Here is a 22,943-nt window from a genome sequence, read left to right as displayed (position 1 = left end):
CTCTCCCATCCTGGCCAAGGGCTAAGGTACATTTTCTGGGAGGGGACAGCACCTATAGTCCTCTCCAGTTCCCGTAGCAAGAGGGGCACATTCTCCTGACAGCAAGAAAACACTGCAAACCAGAAAGTGTTTAGAGACTACCTTCGGTCATCTCTCTTAGGCACTGGCTTCCAATGGTCATAATTTGTCTCAACTCGGAACCACCTGCAACACAGCACATCATCTTGTCTTAGCCAAGGTCATTTGGGACATAGCTAAAGAAAAAGTTAGAAAAATAAAAAAATACCTCTAGTTTCACCAATTAAAGAAAAAAAAAAAGATTACTGATACAAAATGACCAGAGCCTTTAATTCTACTCACGCTCCATTTAAAGGATCTAGAGGCCATATGTCTGCTGGGCCATCTCTGTTCCTTGTGATGACCACTCCCTCCTGGGGGAATGTGCCACCAACAATGTAATAAACATCAGCCATAAGGGGAGTCTTGGCCAATTCGTAAACAGCTGCTTCAAAGTTTTCTGATTCACTCAGGGTCTGAACAAAAAAAAACAAACAAACCTGCATTAGCATCATCATACGCGGCAGTTATCCACACCAACTGATGGACAGCTGGTCCAAAGCACATTCTCCTGCTCTATTAAGCCATGGCTATAATCTTGAACTGCTCTGACCGCATTCTCTTGTCATCAGGGCTCCTGAGATGGAAGAAGCCTCGATGGAAAGCCAACAGCAGCAGGGTTTTTCTCACAAAAGAAGAGAACTTTGACAAGTTCTCTTTGGTGAAGAGACCCGGCTCTGTGAAGAGACCAAACACAGCCTGCATGATTTCGAGGCAGATCACCCTCACAAAGATCTCCCCATGTTTCTTCATTCATTCTTTTAGCAGATATTTCCTGAATGCCTGTTATGTGCCAGGCACTGTGCTGCTGTGGGAACAGAGCCATGAATATGATGGACCCAGTCCTTGCTCTCCCCAGACTTCCAAAGATGAAAGTCAAGCCAACAGGCAATAGTGACACAATGTGATAAGTGTCAACACGGGAGAAGGAGATGCTGTGGAAGTCACAGCAGGGGACCCATCCTTACCCAGGCCATTGAGAAGGTCCCTCAGGGAGGTATCGCATGAGCTGAGGTCAGAGAGACAAACAGAAGTCAGACCAGAGAAAACGGCGGTTGTGGGGTTGGGAGTGGGCGTGGGGAAGAGAGTTGTAGCTCAATGGGATAGACTGGCAAAGGACTGGAGGTGAAAGACGGCGTGCTGCATTAGAACATCGAGCTGAACTGGGCTTCATCAACACCTCCATAGGTCTGCAGCATGGATGGTTAAGGGGATCACTTTCCAAATATTCAGCTTCAAAAAAAAAAAAAAAAAAACACTGAGGGCTTCCCTGGTGGCACAGTGGTTGAGAGTCCGCCTGCCGATGCGGGGGACACGGGTTCGTGCCCCGGTCCGGGAAGATCCCACATGCCGCGGAGTGGCTGGGCCCGTGAGCCATGGCTGCCGAGCCTGTGCGTCCGGAGCCTGTGCTCCACAACGGGAGAGGCCACAACAGTGAGAAGCCCACGTACCACAAAAAAAAAAAAAAAAAGAAAGAAAAATATGTGAAAGATGCATAGTTTGTCAACATCTTTAGGGAATATTTAAGTAAAATGTTTAGGAGAGGGCTTCCCTGGTGGCACAGTGGTTGAGAATCTGCCTGCCAATGCAGGGGACAAGGGTTCGAGCCCTGGTCCGGGAAGATCCCACATGCCGCGGAGCAACTAAGCCTGTGCGCCACAACTACTGAGCCTGCACTCTAGAGCCCACGAGCCACAACTACTGAGCCCGTGTGCTGCAACTACTGAAGCCCATGCGCTGCAACTACTGAAGCCCATGCGCCTAGAGCCCGTGCTCCGCAACAAGAAAAGCCACCACGATGAGAAGTCCGTGCACCGCAACGAAGAGTACCCCCCGCTCGTCGCAACTAGAGAAAGCCCATACGCAGCAACGAAGACCCAACACAGCCAAAAGTAAATAAATAAAAAAATTTATGTAAGAAAAAAAGTTTAGGAGAATTTCAAGTCCACAGGGTCTTGATCATTTAGAGCAGGACAAGGAAGGGCCAAAAAGGCTAAACCCAGGCAGGGCCAGATCCTTTCACCAGAGATGTGCTCCTGAAAATGTGCTTTCTGTGGTCAGATTACAAGTTATATGTGGCCTGGAACCCTGCTGACTAATAGTGAACCTAAAGTTGATGTTCCTTTTGTTGTGTGTAGAGCTACCTTCTAACGCATTTGTTTTGCTAATTCAGATACTTGCAAATGGAGATTAAGATATCTGCAATTGGAGATTCTAAAAGGAGGGCACATCTATATCTGCAGAAAAACATATGTCTTTTATCTCAATTAGCTATTGTGGAAAACTCTAGCCTATGACAAAGATTCTCTTCTTGACCGAACTCTATCCAGGCTCCTGGAGCCCTCTTCTCAACTATGCCTTAACCTCAGCCTATAAAGACTTGGACAAACACTATCACAGCTTCTGACAGCTCAAGGCCACGTTCTTACGATGACTGTAGCCCCCTTATAGTGTCTGCCTGAAAAAACTCAAGGCTTCCCAAAGACTTTACAGCTAATACCTGAAGATAGGGCCCCTATGTCGCAGTCTCTGCGGGAGGGTAGGAGGCTGACTTACTTCACATGGACAACTCCCTCCTTTCTACTTTTGCTAATTTCTCACTTCTGTGACTCTACTGTGCTCCCCTCACCCCCTCCCCATTCCCTCATTCTCCCTTTAAAATACTCAGTCAAGTAGAAGTTAAGTTCCATTCACGCTGGACACTTTTCCCTATTGCAATATTGTACTACTGATAAAAATCTGTCCTTAACACTTTAACTAGTGTCCCACTTTATCTTTGGTACTTATTATCAAAAAAGGTGACAGGCATTTTGTAAACCTTTAAATGCTTATTCTTGTCAGGAGCTTCTTACGTTAGAAACAACATTGTTAAATGACACAGCATCACAACATGAACACAGTTTAGAACATGACATTAGGGTGAGGTGGGCTCGACAGGAAAAATACTCACAGTGCGGATAAGCCAGCTGACCGGTGAGTGTCTCTGAAAAAGGGCGGCAATCATATTCTCCCACCACGAGCCTTTATCTGCCAAGGATGGAACAATAAGTATATGCTCGAGTTGCTGCCCCAGAGCCACGTTTTAAAATTCCTAAATCTTGTTTCTTTCCCATAGTACAAGTTGATGTGGGAGAAATGGTGGTGGATGAAGAGTGATTTTATTAGCAACCAATTTTCAAAGATGAAGCCCAAATTGTATGGCAACATATAAACATGTATATGTATATGTGTGAGTGTATGTGTGTATATATGTATCTCATATGTGTGTATGTGTATGTATATAGTCTTTTACCTGGAAACAATGATAATTATGTTAAAGGAAATCATTCTATTATATTACTTCATGCAAAATGAAATTATGTAGCTAATAAGAAAAGTGACTCAACAGTATTTGGAAGGGCTTCCCTGGTGGCACAGTGGTTAAGAATCCGCCTGCCAATGCAGGGGACACAGGTTTGAGTCCTGGTCTGGGAAGATCCCACCTGCAGTGGAGCAACTAAGCCTGTGTGCCACAACTACTGAGCCTGCGCTAGAGCCCGTGAGCCACAACTGCTGAAGCCTGTGCGCCTAGAGCCTGTGCACTGCAACGAAGAGTAGCCCCCGCTCGCCACAACTAGAGAAAGCCCAGGCGCAGCAACAAAGACCCAAATCAGCCAAAAATAAATAAAAATTTTAAAAAAATTTATAAAAAAACTCAGTATTTGGAAGACTGTAGAGCACATATATATTTCAGAACTTTAAGTAAGATTTGGGCTCATTTATTTATTTATTTTTTGCGGTACACGGGCCTCTCACTGTTGTGGCCTCTCCCGTTGAGGAGCACAGGCTCCGGACGCGCATGCCCAGCGGCCATGGCTCACGGGCCCAGCCGCTCCGCGGCATGTGGGATCTTCCCGGACCGGGGCACGAACCCGTGTCCCCTGCATCGGCAGGCGGACTCTCAACCACTGCGCCACCAGGGAAGCCCCTATTTTTTTAATGCTTTTTAACATCTTTAAAATTATCTGTAGGGGATTTATTTCCAAAGAAAAATTTTCATTCAAGGAATAAGCATTTCATTCAAGAAATAAGCATCTACTAGCCACCATATCCAGACTTGGTCCAGACCCTTGGAATTTAACAGTAACCAGAAGAAACTAGTGTACCATTAAATAACAAGGTTTTGATAACCATAATAAAGTAAAACAAGAATGTAATCATGAGTGACAAGAGAGGACTCCTCTGAGAGGAGAGTAAGGATAGCCCCTCTGAGTTGTGGACATCTAGCTAAGGCGGGCAGAGCATTCCAGACAGAAGGCATAGGTGTCAAGCCTAAGGCAGGGACAAGCTTGGCAGCTGTCAAGAAATGAAAGAACGCCAGTGAGGTCCAGGTGGAGTGAGGGAGAAGGAGAAGCATTAAATGAGGTGCTGGAGGTGATCACGTAGAGTTTTGAGGTCAGAGTCAGGGCTCTGGATTTGTCACGTGAAATAAAAAGTCAGGGACCTTCCTGGTGGTCCAGTGGTTGAGAATCCGCCTTGCAATGCGGGAGACACCAGTTTGATCCCTGGTCGGGGAACTAAGATCCCACACGCCGTGGGGGAACTAAGATCCCACACGCCGTGGGGGAACTAAGATCCCACATGCCGTGGGGAAACTAAGCCCGTGCGCTGCAACTACTGAGCCCGTGGGCTCTGGAGCCCGTGCATCACAACTAGAGAGGAGCCCACGTACCACAACCAAGAGCCCACGCACTGCAACAAAAGATCCCGTGTGCCTCAACTACACAGCCAATAAATAAATAAATAAATATTTTTTTAAAAAAAAAAGAAGAGGGCTTCCCTGATGGCACAGTGGTTGAGAGTCCGCCTGCCGATGCAGGGGACACGGGTTCGTGCCCCTATCCGGGAGGATCCCACATGCCGCGGAGCGGCTGGGCCCGTGAGCCATGGCCGCTGAGCCTGCGCGTCCGGAGCCTGTGCTCCGCAACGGGAGAGGCCACAACAGTGAGAGGCCCGCGAACCCAAAAAAAAAAAAAAAAGAAAAGAAAAAAGAAATGGCAAGTCATGGTAGGTTTTAAGCAAGGGAACAACCTGATCATGCAGCTGCAGGGTGGAGAAAGTACAGGAGGGTGAGAACAGTAGTGGGGAGATCAGATGGACAGCGAGGCAGCAACACAGGTGTGAGAGCCTAGCAGGGAAGGTGGAGAGAACGGACAGGGAGAGTCTCGTTTTGGTGGTAGAGCTGACAAAACTTAGGGACCGAGGGGTCAAAGAATTCTCCTGGTAGCAACTGGTTGAGGAGAAGTGCAATTCCCTAAGACATGGAAAATTAGGAGAGGTGTAACTTTGGGTGGAGGAGGTTACTAAGGGCAGCGAAAGGGGAAAAGAAAAGAGCAAGAGATGTGCTTGAACATGTTAAGTTTGGGATACCTAGGAGACATCAGCGTGGAGATGCTGAGCAGGTAGCTGGACACTTCAATCTGGGGCTCAGAAGAGGACCAGCCCAGAGATGTGACAACAATGACAGATACGTCTATGGCCCTTGCTCTGTGCCAGGCATTGCTCTAGATACCTTACATACACGGACTCATTTCATCCTACAGTGGTTATTATCGTCTCTGTTTTTCGGATGAAGAAACTGAAGCACAGAGGTTAAGCACCTTGGTCGTGATCACCAGCTAGCAAGTGATAGCACCAAGGTAAAAACCCAGGCAGCCTGGTTCTGGGGTCTGAGATCTTATCCGCAGGTGGTTAGGTCTCCCAAACTCTATGCCATTTGTTAGTCCTCCTCCTTTTCTTACCCTTATTCATATACTAAAGGCACTGTTGGCCCTCTCCATAATATCCAGAAACTTAATTGAGGATCTTAATTATTGCTATTAAAGAAGAGATGTTATTTTATTGTTCAGGCATTTTAACTCAGTCTTTGCAGACTAAAGATATAACTAGCTTTCATTAGCTTAAGGTTAAAAAAAATTTTCTTAAGAAATTTGACAGTATTTAATTAAATGTGTATGTAAAAGAATAACTCAGTTACTTTTAAACTGCTCATACCATAGCTATCAGTTAAATAATTTTGTTTACGCATGTTTACAGTCATTCTCTGTAAAACTTCAGGAACTGTCATGCTGTGGTTTGGGTACCATGGTTGAGAATTAGTCTCACTCATAGCTGACATTTGAGAAAATGATGAAGAAATACATGAGGATAAAGAACTGAGTCCCTTGGACAATGATATATCCTTAACCAGCATCTTCCTGGTCCAGCCTATGTAAAAAGATAAGAATACATCAAAGGAAACAACAAGTTGATCAGGGGTTCATCAGATGACCGACACTACACTTTAAGAGACTCCATGTACCTGTCTTTCTCCTTTATTCAGTTGCAATTCCTGAAGACAGAGACCAGAGCTGGCTTATCTCAGGGTTTCCCACATATTGGGAAACTGAGTGGTGTCCCCTGAGATTTAGGGGATGGCAGTGGGGTTATTTAATAGAGCAACCAGGCAAGGACCCAGGAGATCAATTTGAGAACCATCTCTCCCATCAACCAGCTGTCCTTTTATCTTGCAGCCTTAGTTTCCTCCTTTGCATAATGATGCAGTTAATAATATCAACCCAGCCTATCTAATAGGACTGTTGTGAGGGTCTAATGAGAAAATTTAGAAGTGCACAGAAAACCTTAAAGTGTTTTACTTGTGTAATGCCACCATATATCCTCTGATTACTGCAATAGCTTCCAGTCTTCTGCTTCCATCTTAACCCAACATGATCTAGTCTCTACAAAGCAGCCAATGATAGTTAAGAATATAAAGGTAGGGCTTCCCTGGTGGTGCAGTGGTTGAGAGTCCGCCTGCTGATGCAGGGGACGCGGGTTCGTGCCCCGGTCCAGGAGGATCCCACATGCCGCGGAGCGGCTGGGCCCGTGAGCCATGGCCGCTGGGCCTGCGTGCCTGGAGCCTGTGCTCCGCAACGGGAGGGGCCGCAACAGTGAGAGGCCCGCGTACGGCAAAAAAAAATATATATATATAAAGGTAAAACAGATCTGTTCACTCCCTGGCCTAAACTCTTCCTAGGGCTTCCATTTGGGTTAAAACCCAAACTCCCCCTCATGACCCTGCACCCCGGCCTCAGCCTTCCTCTCTGTCTCTACTGTCACTCCCCACTTACTCCATCCTGTAACCACGTTACACAGTCTTTTGTTTCTGGAATGCACCAGGGATGGTCCTCCCCCAGCTTCTGCACACCTGGATCATGTGGGTCAGGCCTTCCCTGACCTCACACCTGCAGTACCTGCTGCACGCCCTCCTTCATTCTCTATCACATCTTCCTGTTTTACTTTCTTGGTAGCATTTATCACTAGCCGAAATAATCTTCATTGCTTACTTGCACACTGCCCACCTTCCCCCGCTAGAATGGAAGCATGTAGCGTGGGAGGTGTTCCATATGTTCTGTTGGGGGAGTGAATGAAGTACTTGGATAAAACTGAACAGGGATAGGGCTGAAAGTGCTCAGGAGTTTGTTTTGATTACCTCGTTCGTCGCCAGAAACAGTAAACTTGTGTGGGCTCTGACCGGTCCACAATCCTACATAGCCAATAAAGGTGGTTCCCGTGAAAGCAATCTGGAATCAAGAGATAAGGCATCATCTCAACACGCCAACCCAATGTACATTGAAATCACCTGTTTTGTCCCACAATTTCATGGATTGTTTTTTCTTACAAATTCCAACATAATAGAATAAAAACTCTGAAATAGCCTTCTAGAAGATTTAACTTTGGGGGTCCATGGATAGAAGTCAAGTGGATCTGTGACCTCAGATGAAAAAAAAAAAGGTACATCTTTATTTTCACTAGCCTCTAACTGAAATTTTACTCCCTCTGTAAGTGCCTGTGACTCACGTATCTTCACATACATGATGGCATCATCCCTATGTTGATATGGTATACATACATATCTTGAAATATCATTCATACTTACCACTACTCTCAATTTATGGTAGTTTCTAGACCCACTGCTAAGTGTTACCAGTTAATGTGTTAAGAAAAAGTATAATATTGAAATGGCTGTATTTCAACGTAACTGGTTTCTTCGCAATCTCGTAACTTTATTTGATGTATTTACGAAACATTATTTTGAGAAGGGATCAATAAGCTCACAGAAAAAAGAAGCCCATCCTAGAAGTAGCAAATGGGCTTCCATTTAGAAACTCACGTTGACTCGATTATAAGAGATTAATATCATGCATCTCACAAGCTCTGTGAAGTAAGGGGAAACAAGTGAGACTGTTTGTTCGGTAATAATCAAATTTAAATTTTAAATATTAAAAAATTCTTTTACATACATCTTTCATTTAATCCTCATGGTTATTCCATGAGTTGTAGGGCTCACACCCACTTTTTTTTTTTCTTTCTTTCTTTCTTTTTTTGGCTTTGCTCCCACTTTAAATGAAGGAAATGAACTCTAATGATTACAAGACACCACTATATCCCTGAGGAGAAAAACAAACTCTATCAGTTATTTCAGATACCAGACACCCAGCTCACATGGTTCAGTAAAGATGAACTAATACTTTCGTATTTTGAGAAATGAACGGGCCTAGCTTACTTTTTTCCTAGAAAGCTGAATTTTAAGTCAGTAACTTTTCATTTAATTGTTTATTTCTACCTCGTCTGGTTGTAAAATAAAGTGGCTAAATTACAAGGGGAAAATGCAATGGTCTTAATTTCATAAATGACCTCTTCCCCGAGACTCAATGAGGGTCTTCCATGAATTCTCCCCATTTCCATTCATGGCAGTAAAACAGAAATAAGTCTACCTCACTACTAAAGCCCTTATAAAACATAACTATAGGGGAAAAAGTAATCACACAGTCACTTCAGTCACATGGCACACCAACCCTCACATCAGTGTTACTCTCGAAGAACCAGCAAATTAAAGTTACAAAAATCAAAATCCCTGGTAGCTTCCACGATATTTTATAACACGTAACTACAAATAATTATATTATTTGTAAGATATTGTATCTTGTAGCTCTGAAAAACTGTATTTCTAAATGTCTATGCTTTCCAACCGTCTGTGCCAGGTCAGTTAACATAAACAAAGCCCTAGGTGGGGCGGGAGACTGTGATTTACAATCTGAGTTTTGGGGAGACAGCTACTTGAAGGCTGAAGGCCTGGGTTTTGTCCCACCTCTCTGCCTCATCTCCTCCTGTGACAGTGGAGCAAGTTAGTCTCTGTAAGTCTCAGCCCTTTCATCTGAAAAATGAGGATAGAAATGTTGACTTAAGCCTGCCTCGCAGGGCTATCGTGAAGATCAAAGGAGGTCCTGTATCTGAAAATACTTTTAAAACGATGAACGCTAGATAAGAATAAGGGCTTCATTATTGGATGAATAACCTGTTCTTAATTGAGCAAAGCAATTTATTAGCCAGGAGCCCTCAGCAGAAAGACAATACCCAAGTGTAAACTGTTAAATTCGGTAATAATAGCCTAGGCACTGAGATAAGCCGCACCAATAGACCATTTCCCTGAGAGCTCCAGGAGCAACAGAAACAAATGAAGCAACACCTGTTAGTTAGGGCGAGTCTAGCGGGAACAGGTGAAATTATTTTTATTGCATTTAACCTTTTGTCGATTTTTAAGAATTTTTGATCATTGTAAAATAATGGAGAAAAGCATAAAGTAGTAAAAATAATTGTTGTCCCCTATTATTATTCAGTAATAATTACGAACATTTTAGCAGATGTCCTTTCAGAACTTATTTTCACGGATATTCTGTCATTGCTACCACTTAAAACCATTTTTGAAGTAAATCTTCAACCACAAATTAAATTGGTAACAGTGGTGAAGTAAATCTTCAACTACAAATTAAATTGGTAACAGTGGTGAAGTAAAATTGGACGCAGTGTGACAAAGGAATGAAATTGAGAAAGTAGAAACTTTCACCTTAAATATTTCTGTACCGTTTGAATGTTTTATGAGAAAGTTTTTGTTTGTAAACGCAGACGACCATCTGAGTATTTCGTAAATGAGTTTCTAGTATTTGTGACTCAACCCCTAAATGCAAAGAACAAACTAAATAAAGTCCTTAAACAGTGTCCCCCCAAAGCCAAGATCTGACTTTTGCATTCTCTGTTCTGTTTCATGTAATGACATGCTTTGTGTACACAATGAACATTGATTACTGCTATCTCTCTAGATATTTACACAGAAATGTGACAACAGTACATACTAGGCTGTACGTTTAAAGGAACTATGATGAAAATAAAATGATGTATATGTGTAATTTCTTAAAGATCAAAAATAAGAGTAAAAAAAAATAAGAGCAGTGTGGGTCAATTATACTTTTAGAGTGAAGGACTATTTATTATTTGGCCACTATTTATCAAGCATCTACCATATGCTTTGCATCGATTACTTCATTTAACCTTTATAACTATCTCCATAAAGTAGTTATTAACCTCTCTGGGCTGTAATCTGCAAAATGGGTTTAAGTAATTTCCCAAGTTCACAAAGGAAGTGACAGAAGCAAAGTTCAAAGCCAGGACTGTCAGATCCCCAAATTAGGTGTTCCTAGACATTTACACTACCCAGCCCCTCTATTCTAGAAGCAGCCTGAACATGGGAAAGCAAAGGAAAGAGCTGATTTAGCATCATAAATGGAGACCAATCATACACCCATAGAAATTTCCCTAGGGAAAAGTGATTGACCTCTGTAAGTAGATTCTCAATAATAATAAATGACCCTTGTTTCTACAAGCATAATTGATGTAAATCTCCCTTGTGGTTTTGTTTTCCCAGGAGGGTGACGTTTTTTGTATCTTAAATTGAAAATACAGTTAAGCTGCAGACCATCCAAGTGACGGCTAACTTGGGTTAGCAAGTCTCTCTGATTTCTGAATCTTACACTGTACAGATTATACCTGCCCATTCTTTATGAACTGCACATCCACTGTCAACTTGCGTAAGAAATTTCCAAAAGAGTAATCCAGGTTCCGGCCATGATAAATGTTGCCTTTGGAGTCCTGAGCCACAATACTGGTGCAGAATCTGGGAAAACGGAAAAATTCAACATAAGTGAACAAGAAAAAGGAAATGAGTTTTTCATTTTAAAAATAAGTCCTCGGGCTTCCCTGGTGGCGTAGTGGTTGAGAGTCCGCATGCCAATGCAGGGGACACGGGTTCGTGCCCCAGTCCGGGAAGACCCCACATGCCGCGGAGCGGCTGGGCCCGTGAGCCATGGCCGCTGAGCCTGCGCGTCCGGAGCCTGTGCTCCGCAACGGGAGAGGTCACAACAGTGAGAGGCCCGCGTACCGCAAAAAAATAAATAAAAAATAAAAATAAGTCCTCAAAGTAAAACAGTTTTCTTCCTTATAACAGACACATATGCTATATAATCCCTGTGGATCATAATTCAAGATGAAAAAGACAACTGGACACAACAGCGTTCGTTCAGTATTACTAGATCTCTGCCCTCAGCACACAGGACGTTGAAAACATACTGAATGCAAATTTCATCCTAAATCTAAATCTGAAACGGACTCATTCTGGGCTCAGCGAGTTCACTGAACTTTGCTTAGTCCTCTGCTTGGCAGTATGTAGTCTATTTAATACACCATTCAAGGTTGGCTCAAGCTCAACTCTCTCTTCTCCGGATTTCTCAGAGCAAACACCATGGCAGCTAACTATTTTGCTCCACAAATTGTTTCACTTTGTCTCCTTGGAAAAAGGGTGAACTATTTAGGAGCTTGCCACTTTTCCTGTCCCCCTTAAAGCTCCCTGCAGAGAGCTAATAAGAGAAAAGGATCTTTTAAGAACTCCCAGACAGACAGATATATTTTGAGGAAAAGACGAAGAGGTTTGTTAAGAGGTCTAAAGGTCCATATTCTCTGTGAATATGTAATGTTATGTAAAAAGTACTTGAATATATCATGTCCAATTCTGGGACAGGGGAAAGATATGTATATGTATACATACACATACACACACACACACACACACACACATGAAATATCCTGAAGGATGGATAGTCATTTCTGAGTAACAGGATTGTGGTTAATTTTCTTTATACTTTTCTGTATTTACTAATTTTCTATGATTACATATTGTCTTTATAATTAAGAGAAAACAAATGTTACCTCCTTTTCTGTTTGTTTAAAAAAGGAAGCTTGGTCACGTTTTAATTTCTTCCAAGGTCTCTGATTTTCAAAGAGTTCACGTCAAGAAGCAAACTGATCAAACACTGGAAGTAGCTAAAGCAAAGTCTGTAGACTCTCAAAGGTGATTTTTCAAAATTGGAGAGACAACAATTCTTTCATGTCATGCCCAAATGTTTTGGTGTGAGGTGGCCCACAGCACAGGGAACAACTAGGGAGCCAGGCTCTGCTTTGGGAGATGCACTGCACTGTGCTGGGCACATGTGCTTTTAGCAGCAACTCTGACCACTCACCATGCATCTGACTTTCAGCAAATTGTCCCCTCTGAGGCTTGGTTTCCACATCACAAAAGGCAATACAATCTCCAGTGCCTCATACCCAGTAGGCTCAATAAAGCGTCGCTAGTCTTACTTAACCTGATTCAAAAAGCCTTATACCAGAAATGAGGACAAAACATTTCCTTTGTTAATGCCAGTGGAGTCTGATGGTGCTTTTTCTTGCCAGGCGATTCAGTATATACCTTAATATCAAATCCAAAAGTTAGAATGTTTTTTTACTAGAATTTTTGCTCTAGTTGATTTGAATACAGTGACTCCAACAAAGGAAGAGGAAAATGAAAATAAATTGATTTTTTCACTGAGAAAACCACATGTCAGAATAGGAAAAAGATGGGGTAGGAGACGAGGAATGGCAAAATTAACTTAGGTCAATTGAAGGGCCCTTTAATACATCTGTGTCTTAAAACATTTCCCTGAAGAGGAAGGCAGTCACAGTGCTTCTTAACCTACTCTACCTAGATGTTCTGGGAAGATGGCAGCAGGCAGTAAAGTTTCATTATCCACAGGAAAAAAAATTTTTTAAACATCTTTCGGCAGGGAGAAGCTATTAAGTATCTACAAGATGTTACTAATGAGTCTGGTCTGGTGGCAAAACAGTAAGTCCTGAAGACAGTAATCAAGTCAAAGCTCTCTTAATTCCAGGACCTGTTACTGAGCCAACAGAGGCTCTCCCTGCACTTTGCCTGGGATCAACCACACACTCCGTATTGCTTTCCCCTGTGTGTGCCACAGCTGATCATGTCCACTCCGGGTACCATACACTGGCTTGCCCCTACTAGCCATAACAGTGTAGCCTGTGACCCCAGCACTGGAGGCAACAGGCCGAGAAAGAGGAATCATGATCGCTAGCCATGATGAACATGGAAAGTTAAATGCAGTGTGACAAATGAATGCTGGGACAGCCCCCTGCTATTATAAGGCTGGGCAGTCATTGGATTAACGTGAGTGGGATTATTCCAAGACCTTCCTGGGAAAGTACATGTCGAGCAGAGTTTCAAAAGTGGGATGCTACCTGGATTGGTGAAGGGAGAAAAGGGGACTTCAGGTAGAGGAACAGTTCAGTGTTGAGGTCAGAGAAGCTGCTTTCCTTCTCGAAGCTTATAATCTGCTGCTCAGTTTTACCCAGAGAAGCAAAGAGGAAGCACTGGAGGTTTCTGGGCAGCCCGGTCACCACCCTCCTTTTATTACACTGAAAACATGTCTCCTCCCACTCAGATGTGGCAAGAATCCGGGTCAAGTCTCAAATTAATCCGCGCTAGCGCGGGGCACTCACGCTGTGGACTCGTAGGCCAGGTTAAGGAGGATGCAGTCGGCCAGGGTGAAGTTCAGAGCGTCGCACTGGCCGCGGATCTCGTCGGTGAAGGGCTGGGGCAGGAAGAGCTCCAGCTCCCAGACCGCCTTTCGGATCAATGCGAGGACCCACTTGGGGACAGTATCCCTAGAAATGAAGAACCACGAGAGTGTCTGATCTGCTCAGAGGTTCGGAGGGGTGCGTGTGTGTGTACTGGGGGAGAGGGTACCTAAAGCTCTCTCATCCTTAGGGGTGAGTTCTAGGTGCCTCGCTTACCCAGAGAGCTCACAGTCCAGGTCCAGCCGGCATCAACCAAAACGCAGCGTCCCGAAGAGAAAAGAACACTCCGAGAGAGGGAAGTAGGGCGACGGAGAGTGGTCCCCAAAGGGGTGGGCCTGGGGGCCCATGAGGCCTGCTAGGGGTGCGGGGCTGCGTCCCCTACTCGGTAGCTGAGCAGCCAGCCGGGGCGACAGCCCGGGCGACAACCCGCGCGCCACCCTGATCCAGAATGGCTGGTGGACTGGCGTGCCACTGGACACACCGAACTTGAAAGTCAAACCAGCTGTGCGGGATCATCCCCAGCCCCGGCGCTGCCTGGGGCACTAGCAAATGCCAGCTCTGGTCCCCGCCACCCCTGCACACGCCAAACGCCCGGGGTGAGCGGCATGGGGTGGAGGGCAAGGCTGTCCGAGAGGGAGGGGAGGATCACAAATCTCAGTTTGACGCACGTTGGGCAGCAAGCGTCCGGGCTTTGCCGCTCTCCGACCCCCGCCCGCTCCCCCTGTCCTGCACTCACCCGATGATACGCGCCATAGAGGCGCGCAAGAAGTCGCGGTCGAAGTGCTGCAGCACTGGCAGCCAGCGCAGCTCGGGGGCCGCGTCCAGGCTCACATTGAAGAGCGGCGGGGCGGAGGACGAGGCGGCGGCCGACACCCCGGCCCCGGCCAGCAGCAGCAGAGCCAGCGCCATGCGCGCACTCGGACCGGCGGCTCTCGTAACTCGGTCGGCCTCAATTGGACCGCTGCCCGCGCCCTGGGGAAGCGCTGGAGGACGAGGAGGCGGAGCCTGGGCGGAGCCGGGAGGGCTGGAGGCGGAGCCCGCGCGCCGCTTGGCCCGGCTAGTCACGCGGGGCCCGGAATGGTGAGGGGAGCCGCCTCCCCAAGATCTAGTATCTGCGCTTCTCGCCCCAGTGTCTCCGTGCCGCGCCCCCGCCCCCGGCCAAGGGTGCCGCCCTGCTCCAGGTTCCCCGAGGGCGCTAAATGCGGCCGCTAGCTTCTGGCCTCCCAGTCTCCGCCCCATCCCACCCACGTGGTCGGAGAGAGCGTAATCTGCGGCCTGGAGGGCGTTTACGAAAATGGTTTTCAGCGGCCAAGAGAGAGCCAGCAGAGTCCTGTTGCGGTATGAAGGGCCTTCCCACCCCCGCCTCATTTGCTCTTAATTTAAGTTCTTCAAAGGTTTATCTGGATTTTATAAGGAGAAGGAGAGCTTTTTCAGTTCAGCAGTCCCACTTCTTTTCAGTTACTTTAAAAAAGCTAAAAAGGTAGCTAACATTTATGTGCAAAGTGTTTTGCCCACTCTGTCTCATTTGACCATCAAAACAAGCCAGGAGATACGTTCTCCTGACTCATCCCTGTTTTCCTGATGAGTGTTATGTAATTTGCCCGAGGTCACATCGCCGGTGAGCTAGCCTCAAAGCCAGACTGTCAGAATCCAAATTCCACCTTCACAATCATTAACCTGAAGCAGCCTCACCTTTTCGCGTTCCCAGTTTGGGAGACAAAAGGTGTTAGGCTCAGGAAAATCACCAGACTTAATAAGGGTGGAACATTCTTTAATGGTTAGCAGGGTCGTCCGTAGGTAGAGTAAGTGTGTAGGGGAAACTTGGAAAGTTCGCTTTTTTCAGCCCCCTCCCCCAACTAGAATACACCATCACTACCTCTGGTTTTTTCCCATTTTTTAAATTGAAGTATAGTTGATTTATAATGTGTTAATTTATGCTGTACAGCAAAGTGATTCAGTTATACACGTATACATATGCTTTTTTATATTCCTTTCCATTATGGTTTATCACAGGATATTGAATATAGTTCCCTGTGCTATATGGTAGGACCTTGTTGTTTATCCATCCTGTATATAATAGTTTGCATCTGCTAATCCCAAACTCCCAATCCATCCTTCCTGCACCCTCCTCCTCCTGGCAACCACAAATCTCTTCTCTAGTTCTGTTTCGTAGATAGGTTCATTTGTGTTATATTTTAGATTCCACTGACTTTTCCCATTTTTGTGGCTTACATGTCACTGGGCTAAAGTTTCAAGCCTCTGTTCCCATTTCTTCCTGGTCTTTCTGTAAAATTTAAGACCCAGGTATTAATTTGCTCATTTGCAAAGCCTGAGTAACAGCAGTTGCAAGACCACCAAATAAGGAATACTCTGCGCCCTCCCAGATTCACCACACCCGTTTCCCTTCTTCCCCTATAAAATCTTGCCCAACCCTCGCCCAGGTGCGACTTCTCTGGCCCCTTTCTCTCGGACCAGTGAACCTCGCCCGGGAACGCTCCCTAATAAAGCTCACTTGAAGCTTTCCTGTTTCGCGGTGCCGTTTGTTAAGATCCGACCTTACAAATATAATTTCGTATAATCTATTCCTCTGTTACTAAAAAGTTATACATATGTTATAGGACAGCTTAAAACAAAGATTAAAGGGAGATCTGGAATTACAAAACTATGAGCCCTCTCCCTTCTGCTGCTTCTATGCTGTGCAGATTTCAGAGATACTGTACACTGATTTCATGGTTTATTTATGGAACTGAATCTACAGTTTAAAAAATACTTCTGTGGAGCGTGCAAGAAGGTAGATGATATATCAGAAACATGGGATATAATGTTTTTATAGCTGGCATCTCATTTTGTTCAGTTTAAAAGTAGTGTGAGGACTTCCCTGGTGGTCCAGTGGTTGAGTCTTCGCGCTCCCAATGCAGAGGGCCCGGGTTCAATCCCTGATCAGGGAACTAGATCGTGCATGCCACAACTAAGGCCTGGCACAGCCAAATAAATAAAATTAAAAAAAAAAAGTAGTATGGTAGTTTTAAAATAGATCTACATATTCTTCAATATGCTTCCCTGCCAGTGGTGGAGCCTAATTCCCCTCCCCTTGACTGTGGGTTACATTTAGTGACTTGCTTCTAACATGTAGAATATAGCCAAAGAAGTAACGGTGTCTGACTTCCAAGATTAGGTCACAAAAGACATTTTGGACTCCTTGCATTCTCTCCTGGATTGTTCACCCTGAAAGAAGCCAGCTGTCATGTTCTGAGGACACTAAAGAAGTCTTATGAAAAGGTCCCTAACTTGAGGAACTGAGACCTTCTACCAAGAGCTGGAGAGGAACTGAGGCTTCTTACTAACCGTCGTATGAATAAGCCGTTTGGGGAGTGGATTCTCTAGCCCCAGCTAAGCCACCTGAAATTCCTGACTCACAGAAACTGTGCAATGATGTTCATTGCTTTAAGCCGCTAAATTTTGTGGTGTTTTGGTATGCAGCAATAGATAACTAGTACAGATCTGGGTAATGCAAGTGGAGTGATACCAAATACCTAGAACCGTGGGTGTGGCTTTGGAACTGGGAAGCTAAAAGGAAGATAGTTTGGTGATTTCTTACAAAACTTAACATACGTTTACCATATGATTTAGCAATCATTCTCTTTGGTATTTACCCAAAGGAGTTGAAAACTCAGGCCCACACAAAAACTTGCACATGGATATTTATAGCAGGATTTTTAAATGGCAAAAAAAGTGAAAAAACCTAACTGCTCTTCGGTAGGGTAATGATAAATTGTGGATTTATGGATAAATAATGGAAAACTATTACAACAGTTAAAAGATAGAATCTTCATTTATCCAGAATCTAATGTTGAGTTATAGTCAGCAAAAGGATATATACAATGATACTATATATGTAAAATTTTAAGATACTCAATGATACTTTTATTACACACACACACACATACATATACATGCACAAATATAGTAAAAAAAAAAAAACTAAAGGAATAATAGGCATCAACTGCAAAATAGTAGATATCCCTGAGAAAGGGAGAAAATGGCTGAGTGGGGCTTCAGTTATACTCTTAACATTCTATTTCTTTAAAACAAACCAAAAAAGGTAAAAATTAATATTGAATAAATCTAGGAAATGGATATGTTTCATTATTTTCTATATGTTTAAAAATATCACAATTAAAATGGTAAAAGAGGAAGATTCAAGTATCCTTAAAGTAAGTTGTGAAGTATCATAATTCGTTCTTAGTTTTCATGTCATCCTATTATACTTCCTCTCCCGTAACACTTTCCACAATTAGGTTCCCACATCGTCTTAATTTTCCTTTACCCCTTAGCCAAATTTCCTCTTAAAGCACTCCTGGATCTGATCTTACTATCTAAGTAATAGGAATACTAGGTATACCAAAATTGGATCTTGCTGTAAGAATGGGACTAGAGGTGTTTTATATTTAAAAAAAAAAGGGCCATTGGCACTCCTGATCCTCAGGCCTTCAGATTTGGACTGAATTACACCACTGGCTTCCCCAGTTCTCCACCTTGCAGACAGCTGATTGCAGGATTTCTCGGCCTCTATAATCTCCTGAACCAATTCCTATGATAAAATCTCCTCATATACATAGGATATATGAGATATATATATCTCCTATTGGTTCTGTTTCTCTGGAGAACCCTAATACATGCTTAATACATAGAGAAAAGAAAACCCAGTCAGCTATATTCACACCACACTATTTTCATATTGCATATTATACTTACAAAATTGTAAGTTGTAAGAAGCACCATTATTTTATGTATCTTAAAGAGAAACTTGCTGACATTTAAACTACAACACAATGCTTTCTTATTAGAATTTTAAAATGTGTATGTATTGAAAGAATTCTAAGTCTTTTGTCACAGACATTTAAAAATAAAATACCTGCTCTTGTACATGTTTGAGGAAGCGAAACAAATTGGTTAACATATTGCACAAGCTTCTTTGCATTCAAAATCAGACTTTTGTGAGTCTGACTTGGCTGGCATCCTAGATGCCCGTGTTTTTCCATAGCACACTTGTGTCATTAAGAACCTTGGTGTTGCAGCATTTCTTGAGTTCTCCACTCAAAAGGGGACTTCTGGGCTTCCCTGGTGGTGCAGTGGTTGAGAGTCCGCCTGCCGATGCAGGGGACACGGGTTCATGCCCCGGTCCGGGAAGATCCCACATGCCGCGGAGCGGCTGGGCCCGTGAGCCATGGCCGCTGAGCCTGCGCGTCCGGAGCCTGTGCTCCTCAACGGGAGAGGCCACAACAGTGAGAGGCCCGCGTATTGCAAAAAAAAAAAAAAAAAAGAGGACTTCTGAGGTGTTGGTAATATTGTTTCTTTATCTGGTTGCTGATAACCAGGGATGTATTATTCAACTTGTGAAAATTCATTGAGCTTAAGTACACTTAACGATACTTGCACTTTTCTTCATGTATGTATTATACATCAATAAAGAACTGAAAATTTTAGAAAAATGTTCCACTGTTTTTCTTCTGGAATTTTCTTACCAGCTACTGACTCTCCTTCTGCAAGTTTTGATGCTGGTCCTTGCTTGACCTAAGCAAATGTCAACTTAAGATTTTCAGACCAAGTTCATGAATGCGCATGAATGTACAATTATGTCAAGACTGTCATTTGGCTGCAAAAAATTTTAAGACACATCCCAATTTCATGAATTAAAAATGTGAAAAATGTTTGTCTTAAAATCACGTTACACTGATACTTTGCTTTTGAAAATAATGGCATAGTATTTTTCACATTGCTGTAGTGTTCACACCTTATTATTATTATTTTTTTGGCATTTCAAAACTGGCTTTATTTTATGTATTTATTTATTTTTTAAACTGGCTTTAAATACTCATCAGGGTGCCATGCAAAGGGTCTGGGGTGAGAGCTTGTTACATATGAATGGGGGCTGGGGTGCCTGAGAGAGAAGGGACCCATCCATCAGGGCAGCTAGGGTGCTCCACCCCAAACCTGGGATAAGGTAACAGAGTAGAGGCCCTCTCTGGAGGGTCCCAGGACCAACTGGGAGCCAGCCCTCCCTTTGAGGTAGATCATCAGGGAAGGAGCCGAGGAGGAGCTCCCACGGTGGTGGTGACAGGAGGTCACTTCCTCAGTGGTATTGCTGATAGCTGGGGTAGCCTGGGGCCGGGGTACCCTCCTTAGGGGGCAGCTGGCTGGGGTCCTCCAGGAATGGGGGTGCAGTGCGGAACTGCTGCAAGTGAGGAGGATGCCAACATCCTCGATGAGGGCCAACAGAATGCCTCCCATTATTGCCGAGCCCACCATGGCCAATGGGCCACTGCAGGCAGCCAGCACAGCCCCGGTCAATGCTCCACTGGTGATGGAGTTCCAGGGATCTTCCTTGCCCCGCAGCCGCACCAGACCGCAGTCGATGGTGGAGAACAGGCTCCCCCGCACCGCGAAGCTACCTCCAATCTGAGGGGCTCGGATCCTCACAGCGTTGACACCGCCTCTCATTCAGTGCCGAATTCCGACAGGGGCATTGCGGAAGCCCTTAATGGCCTGGAAGACTCCACCGCCGATTACACCCATAGTGAAGGCTCCACCGCAGTCATCCACAACTCACCATGGGCAAGGCTCCCAAGCGTACTCCTCCATGGCACCCTATATCTTATTTTTAAAATAACTCTATCAAAGTGCTTAATGGCTGGATATTCCATCCGAAGTTGCTTAACTAGTCCCATATTTTGATATATTTTCTTGCACCCATTTTTGCCGCTATAAATTATGTTGCAATGGATATATCCCCACACTTAGCTTGTGGTAGACATTGCTGGTTGCCTACCCCAAATCTACTGAATACCTCCCTCTCTTCATTGTGAACAGAAGCCCAGTTCCGTTGGGGTTGTTACAGTCCATTTAAGCTGAGGGGGTGAACAATCCTGTTTCCTGCTTTCACGGCTTCCACTGTTGGTAGCGTAGCCATATAACCCAATTCTGGCTAATGAGACTTAAGGGAAGGCTGCTGCAGGGATCCTGGAAAAGCTCTTTGCTTTCCTAGTAAAAGGGATACATGTGACAATGCCCCTTCTTGTTGCCTTAAACTTAGAAGAAATGTCTATGAAGGTAAGGTATTATCAGCTCCATTGTACAGACAAGGAGACCTGGGCACAGAAATGCTGAGTAACTTGCCTGTGGTCATACAGCTGTCAGTCAGCATTCAAATCTTAGTGTGTGGCTCCAACACACTAAGAATGACAAAGCAGAAAAGGAGCCCAAGATCTCGAAGGCATCACTGAGCAGCTGAACCCAGGCCAGCAACTGTTTACCTCCAGACTTATGTAAGACTCCAATGTGGTTAGACTATTTTTATTTATTGGCTGCATCAGGGCTTAGTTGCAGCCACCTGGGATCTTCTTTGAGTCATGCGGGATCTTTCATTGCAGCGAGTGGTCTCTTTGTTGTGGCACACGGGCTTCTTTCTAGTTGTGGCCTGCAGGTTTTTCTCTCTCTAGTTGTGGCATGCAGGTTCCAGGGCATGTGAACTCTGTAGTTTGCGGCACGAGGGCTCTCTAGTCGAGGTGCGCGAGCTCAGGAGTTGTGGCGCAAGGCCTTAGCTGCCCTGCGGCACGTGGGAACCTAGTTCGCCGACCAGGGATCGAACCTCTGCATTGGAAGGTGGATTCTTTACCACTGGACCGCCAGGGAAGCCCCAGACTATTTTTAGATATACTCTGTTAACTTGCAGCAGAAACAGACCCAAACACATCTTTTGAGCTGCCATATTTTGGACCATTCTCTTTGATTAGACTCTCAAAGTGGGTTTGAGTCAAATATTATGACTATTTTTAAAGGCTCTTGGTACACAGCACTAATTATTTTCCCTAAGAATTGTACTAACTCAGCACTCTCTTAGCACTGGGTATTGCTGACTAGAGTCAGAGGGTGTCAAACTAAGGATGACTAGCACCATCAATAAACCAGTGGAAGAAGGTGAGACTATAACCCCTCTGGAGTATTTTCAAATCAATCCTTGCCTTGCTTTTAAGGTGCATTCCTCTTGTGGTTTAAAAAAAAAAATTCATGAGTCTTAAGATACATTATCCCTCAGCCTCAAATAAGTTATTTTGTTTCTTACACAATAACACAAATCAAAACACAGGTACTGTAAAAGACTGAGAAAACAAACTAGAAAGAAAAAAAACCCTCACATGTGATCTCAATACCAAAGAAAATCACTTTACTATTTGGTGGCTTTCTTCTTGGGCTTTTATTATTCCCCATTTTCTTACAAGTGTAATTGGATTACACTGTAAGTATTTTTATATTTTGTTCTTTTATAATAAGCATTTCCTATTGTAAATATTTTAATGGTTGCATAATATTCCATCATATGGATAAATCATAGTTTATTCAACCATTTCTGGATTAACAAAACAACAAAAACAGAATCTGCAGAAGGAAGTAAAGTTACCACCTCAGGTATGTGCTATATACAAATATATGGTATTTAAATAGTACAGAATTAGCTATGCTCTCAGTTTTTTTTTGTTTTTGCGGTACACGGGCCTCTCTCACTGTTGTGGCCTCTCCCATTGCGGAGCACAGGCTCCGGATGCGCAGGCTCAGCGGCCATGGCTCACAGGCCCAGCCGCTCCCCGGCATGTGGGATCCTCCCGGACCGGGGCACGAACCCGTGTCCCCTGCATCGGCAGGCGGACTCAACCACTGCGCCACCAGGGAAGCCCGAAAATTTATATTAATCATAAGCTTCAAAAAATTACACCAACTTTTAAACCCTTTATGATTCAGGAATTCATCTCCTACTGCTGCCCTGTTCATTGTTAAGTACCAGTGAGTTAGCAAACAGGCATTTCACTGATGCCCCTAGCCCTGTGCTGTGCCTTTTTTATACAGTCATTTTGTAAGTCTATTTCCTTCACTGGATTAAAAGTTTCTATATGGCAGGAACATTGTGTTTGCAACACACACAGCTTCTAGCAGAGCGCTTTGCACGC

General features: G+C 44.3%; 1 protein-coding gene and 1 pseudogene across 10 annotated transcripts in view; both read right to left on the bottom strand.

The window, feature by feature from the left end:
* Positions 1-14,942, bottom strand: part of NAAA (N-acylethanolamine acid amidase) — a 30,310-nt gene extending 15,368 nt beyond the window's left edge. For 4 of the 10 annotated variants that reach the window (XR_009540290.1, XR_009540289.1, XR_009540291.1 and 1 more), the window contains exons 1-7: positions 14,678-14,942; positions 13,864-14,028; positions 11,020-11,146; positions 7,628-7,718; positions 3,068-3,144; positions 361-533; positions 142-204 (exon numbers count right to left, since the gene is read on the bottom strand). Coding sequence is in view for 6 of the 10 variants with exons in the window: in XM_060148001.1 (XP_060003984.1) it covers positions 142-204; positions 361-533; positions 3,068-3,144; positions 7,628-7,718; positions 11,020-11,146; positions 13,864-14,028; positions 14,678-14,850 (869 nt within the window). In the remaining 4 variants the exon portion in view is untranslated. The remainder of the gene's footprint in view (positions 1-141; positions 205-360; positions 534-3,067; positions 3,145-7,627; positions 7,719-11,019; positions 11,147-13,863; positions 14,029-14,677) is intronic. The other 6 variants (XM_060148001.1, XM_060148002.1, XM_060148003.1 and 3 more) reach the window with 2 other exon arrangements.
* Positions 14,943-20,013: 5,071 nt separating this feature from the next.
* LOC132519284 (mitochondrial import inner membrane translocase subunit Tim17-B-like) lies at positions 20,014-20,583 on the bottom strand (annotated as a pseudogene).
* Positions 20,584-22,943: the final 2,360 nt, after the last annotated feature.

Source organism: Lagenorhynchus albirostris, chromosome 4 (genome assembly GCF_949774975.1).
Source record: "Lagenorhynchus albirostris chromosome 4, mLagAlb1.1, whole genome shotgun sequence".
In the NCBI taxonomy this organism is placed as follows: domain Eukaryota; kingdom Metazoa; phylum Chordata; class Mammalia; order Artiodactyla; family Delphinidae; genus Lagenorhynchus; species Lagenorhynchus albirostris.
Note: the sequence above shows the minus strand (reverse complement) of the source record. Positions and strands in the feature narration are given on the sequence as shown.